The 4961-nt window shown below is 42.3% G+C and overlaps 1 protein-coding gene across 1 annotated transcript; it reads left to right on the plus strand.

Moving 5' to 3' along the window:
* The first annotated feature begins 4690 nt into the window (after window positions 1-4690).
* LOC117152953 (protein myomixer-like) lies at window positions 4691-4943 on the plus strand. The gene has a single exon (XM_033326352.1). It carries the CDS (start codon window positions 4695-4697, stop codon window positions 4920-4922), a length of 228 nt encoding a protein of 75 aa, XP_033182243.1. The 5' UTR covers window positions 4691-4694; the 3' UTR covers window positions 4923-4943.
* The last annotated feature ends 18 nt before the right edge of the window (window positions 4944-4961 follow it).

Here is a 4961-nt window from a genome sequence, read left to right on the forward strand (position 1 = left end):
GCCTTCAGACATGAAGCAGAAACACAAACTAACTGTGAAATGGATACATTCGATCATCTACAAATTTCCTTTCAAACCCCGATGGACAAACCTGAATGTTGACTTTGAAATAATAATAATTTTTAAAAGCCAGTGAAAGTCTCTTTTGATCTTAAACTTTTATAGCCCTTCCAAAATCACTATTTCTCCATTCCACTGGCTGATGTTTTTTTTTTTAAGTCAAGGCCAACTGTTATGTGGGATTAGAAATCCATTCATACCTAGGACATCTAAGTCAAAACAAAGGTCCTCTTGTCCAAAGGCAAGATCTGACTCCTGCCTTCATATTTGAACATACCGACTGAGACTTCTAGACACTGTTTTTACTTCTGATACCACCTTGCTGCCAAAGGTGGAGGTTGAACAGAATAAATATCACGGTAGTATTGATGTCAGTGCAGTATTTATGTATTTATGTGGAACAATGGCGCTACAGTTTAATGGTTAAAAATATAAGCATCGAGGTAGACAGTTAGGTCTCGTTGTCTCTGCTTGCCTTCCTTTGCTCCATGACAAACTTGGCACCCTCTCCAAACAATACTGGCTAACAACGATGGCATTTTATTGCATGTGACGTCATCCGCTGCTCGAGCTTGCTTGGGCTCTTCGTGGTTGAGATAAGAGTTGACACGTTCAGAAGACATGCGTGAAACAGGACTCCCAGGTGTGTGTGTGTGTGAGTGTGTGAACGTCAGCTGATAAGTATGCAGTCTCATTAGGTCAAAAGTAGCCTCAGGTAAATGTCAAACCTCTGTGTCAGTATTAAATCAATGATGAAAAGGTTCAGCATTTCAGCGGAAGAGTTTCAAGGAGGCCGCATTTCTGTTTTTAAGAGGATCTGATTGAAATTATGTTGTGAAGTATCTGCCAAACCATTTTCCACTTTGGACAAAGAGATTGGGGATGAGGCAAACCCATGTGGCCGTCATGTAGTAAAGGCTGAAAATGTGGATTTCATAACGTGTTTATATTTCCCTTGTCAATGAACTGCAGCTGTCATGTTGTTCTTTTCAAGCACAAATCATTTCATTGTTAATGTTGTTTATTAGCTTCAGTGGATGAAGTAAAAAGCCCACAGGCGACCCATCTGAGGGAGGCTAGGTCATTGTCAAGATGTAGATTCAGACTTGTGAGCTAAGCACAAAAGAATTTAAGGCTATTTAGATCAACAGATAAACATTAGCGCAAATGAATGACTTCACGGTTTTGCAGCTTTTTAAAACTGTGTCTTTCATTGTCCGTCCCACAGTTGAGAGAGCGAGAGAGAGAGAGACGACCTTCTCTACAGTCTCTTGTTCTTTCCATTGAAATACAGTAAAATGCGTGGTATAAATATTCTGCCAAAGAGCTTTTGTTGTGTGCTAGTCTGTTTATGCTTTGTGTGTTCTACTTATAAAACTTTGAAAATAGGGTTTTGGGCCACAGAAGAAATGATTACATTGTGTGTGTGTGATCCAGGCCTGGCATCCAACACTGAACTAATAAAAGAATACTTGAATTTAAGAGGTGCGTTTGATTTAATATTCAGATGATCAAAGGTTAGATCTCTGTGGATACTAGAAGGATCAGTCCAAACATACCTGGCATAACAAATGCAAAGTCAATATTTTCATTTTTCTCTTACTTCCATATCAACCATTTGAAAAAGTTCAAATCTTTTCTTTGCTCGATCACGATCCAACGCAAAAACATAATCTTATCTGCACTGAAACTCGACCAGGAGGCTGATCATACCTTTGTGATGACATGCACTGAGTGGAAAAGTACAGACCCCCTCTGGCTTCCATGCATATCCTCTCCTCCGCCGCAGCTATCACTCTCCTTTCATGCGGGTAGCCTCGGTGACATCACCCCTCTAACAAGTCTTCCAACTCGTATTTACTGACTCTAATAAAACGGAAGATATCAAGCAAAGCAAGGGCCTGTGGTAAGAAAGCGGCAGGTTTTTATTATCATCTTGGGAGGCAATGATATTAGCCATCAGGCCAGAACCAGTTTCTCTGCAACATCCATCCTCAAAGATGAAAATAAAAGACGATGGCACACATTAAGATCTTTCAGATCAAGGCTGAGATTCAAATTATTTGTAACGGATGTGGGCCGCAGTGGAACATTACACACATGTGAATGAAAGCTGCGGAGAGGGAGGACTTCCAGGGTAAACAACATAAGGAAGGTGTTACGGTAGCTTAATCTTACTTGGTTTGCAGAGGTGTGACACCTGGTTCAAATCTAATCTGACAGTGAGTCTGTGGGCAAACAACTTCTCACCCATTATAAATGTTTACAGGCCAAAATAGGAGATAAGGAAACAACTTGCAGACTAAACTAAACTTGCGCTTGGGAGACTCAACCTAAAAGAAGCTGGTACAAGTCAACTTGTATCGAATCTTTAATGTTGCTCTGTAATGTGTCTTCAGAAAGTTTCCAATCCGTTCATTACTTTAGGGAGGAAAATGTTTTCTTGCAAACAGCTCAAAGGCACAATTAGTTCGACTCTGAGATTCTAAACTTTGAAACTAACCTGTTGAGCTCATGCATCATGATAATTTGTGAGATTTCAAGGTGCTAGTAGATTTGCTGGCTGGCTGCTTCCTTCTGGTTCCAATCTCTGTGATGTGTTTGGCTAATCTCCCCCTCTTGGCTCTTGTTCAGTTCTTATTCAGAATTGTACACATATTTCCCAGATTGTCAAAGTATTCCTTACCTCAACTACGACTCGCTGAAATGAATGATGTGTTTTCTCATTTAAAAATATGACAGCATTCACTCATAAGATCCTAACATACATAACAGTCTTTATTATCAATCCTTAGATTCTCTTATTGTTCTTATTCATTTTTGGATTTGTGTATATATAGAATATGGGTTCTTGTGGTTCTTTACTCTCCTTTTGAACACTGAGAAGCTTTTTGAATCTTGTATGTTGGATTTTGCACTGAAGGTGCTGAGTTCTTACCCTGCATTACACTATGAAACATTATAATATATATATTGGTAATGATCTTGGCTGTGTTCTTCTTAGTTTAGACCAAACGATATTCAATGTTCAGCATGGTTAGAAGCACATTAAGTTCTGTATTCTTCAAGGTAATAAAGTGAGAAAAGGTTATTTTTTGTTCCTTGTTGGTTTGACGTGAAAAAAAAAAATCGTTCCCAATAAAAACTGATCCAAAATTCAAAATAATCTTCCACATTTGCCACGGCCCAACTTAACAAACCACCATTTGGGTATAAAGTGGTGTTACAGTCACACAGTGAACTCACTGCACGCATGAATCACCCACTTTTAGAGCCAGTCACCCAGCAGTATGAGGAAATGACATTTCGAAGTTGGCCAAACCCCTTGAACTCCACCCATTTAGCCTTCCGTGAACACCACCCGGCCTGCGCAGAATTTATCTCTGATTTCAAGCTGCAACACATTAACTCTTCCTCCGATGACTTCATCGTGAAACCGGAGCTCTTTTAAAAAGCATAATTAACCATGTCGACTCCAGGAATATGGTGCCCTCCTGAGCTGATCCGCTGTTGGCTGATTTAACCAAACTCAAGAAAACATCACAATGGAGACACTGAATAAATTACTTTAAAAGTTTCACTGTCTAACTGTAAAAGAATTTCATTAAATGAGTCAAAGAGAAGCTCTGTGTTGTCTCATTGTATTGCGTTTTGTGGCTGAACTGCTCCAAAGAGCCACTGGACCAGGTGCAGGGGTCACGGAAGAGGGCAGCAGAGTGAAGAGTGAGAGTTCCTTATTTGGGAAAAGCTTTCACTGCTGAAAGCAGATTCTTCCCTCTGCTCCCTGCAAATATTTTCTCTGCTGTCTGCCTTCCTCAATAATCCCTGTCCCCCTGACATGTGCACGCCACCCCAGCCATTCCAATCAGTCAATCCAACATGTGCTTTGCTGAACCCTAGCCATCACCAGGGAGCGGTGGGGGTCATCATCTGCTCGACTGTTATTTGCCCCTAACACTTGCCATGCCAGCAGCTCTAAGGTTTAAGGAGCAGAGCAGCAGGGCTGCTTGTTACATTCAGCTGTGACCTGTGTGACAACTGCTCCTCATCGTTGGGGAAAGAGGAGGCTCGGTGCTGAGGAAGCCGCTCTCACTTCTGGACAGACGGTGCTAACAGCCAGACATTCAGCAGACTAGCCTGGATATTCCTTTTCATTTCTCTACATTTATCTTTTAAAGACTTTTATTGTCTTGTTACTTTTGTGCTGGAACACAGCAGAACACCTCAGGGCTGACTCTGTTCCTCTGCTCTTCAAAGAAGAGGTAAGGTAGACTCAGTGTGGGTGTGTGTGTGTGTGTGTGTGTGTGAGTGTGTTTCAGCTGAGGATATTACCTCATAGAGGATAAGCTGTGATTGAAGAGGTCTGACAGAGGTCTCCCCCTCTGACTCCATTACTCCTCGCCTCTTATCTGGGCAGATTTTCTGTTGGGGTTCAGAGGGGAAGTTTTGACAGCCAGGCTTTACAGCCCCCTCTCTGCTCTGTCGCTCCTGACAGAGAGAAAAAGAGAGAGAGTGGAGAGAGTGGAGAGGTGGTGACTTCATCCCCTCTCTTAACCAACCCTCCCCCTCCTTTTTTTGAGCTTTCTTTTTCTTTTTCTTTTTTTTTTTTTTTTTGCGCACCACAGTCAGGCAGCATGCCAGCAGTTTTCATCTTGCTGCGGTCCCTGGTTATCAGGCTCCTCAGTAGCAGACTGGCAGGCTCAGTGGTACAGTTCCTCAGGAGAAGCCTCTCCACAGGCATTACCCACCTTGGCACAGCGCTGCGCCACGTCTGGGACCGCGTTCGATCCCAGGAGTCCAAGGAAGCCATCCTGGGCTGTGTGCTGTGCATTCTCAACATGCACAAGAAGGTGGAGAACTGAGCTCTCACTCCACTTTCTGTTCAACCCTCCACTTGCTTG

This window comes from Anabas testudineus, chromosome 15 (genome assembly GCF_900324465.2).
Source record: "Anabas testudineus chromosome 15, fAnaTes1.2, whole genome shotgun sequence".
In the NCBI taxonomy this organism is placed as follows: domain Eukaryota; kingdom Metazoa; phylum Chordata; class Actinopteri; order Anabantiformes; family Anabantidae; genus Anabas; species Anabas testudineus.

Excerpts from the sequence above, each read along its gene's own strand:
- LOC117152953 (XM_033326352.1), top strand. The coding sequence starts at position 4,695 with ATGCCAGCAGTTTTCATCTTGCTGCGGTCCCTGGTTATCAGGCTCCTC.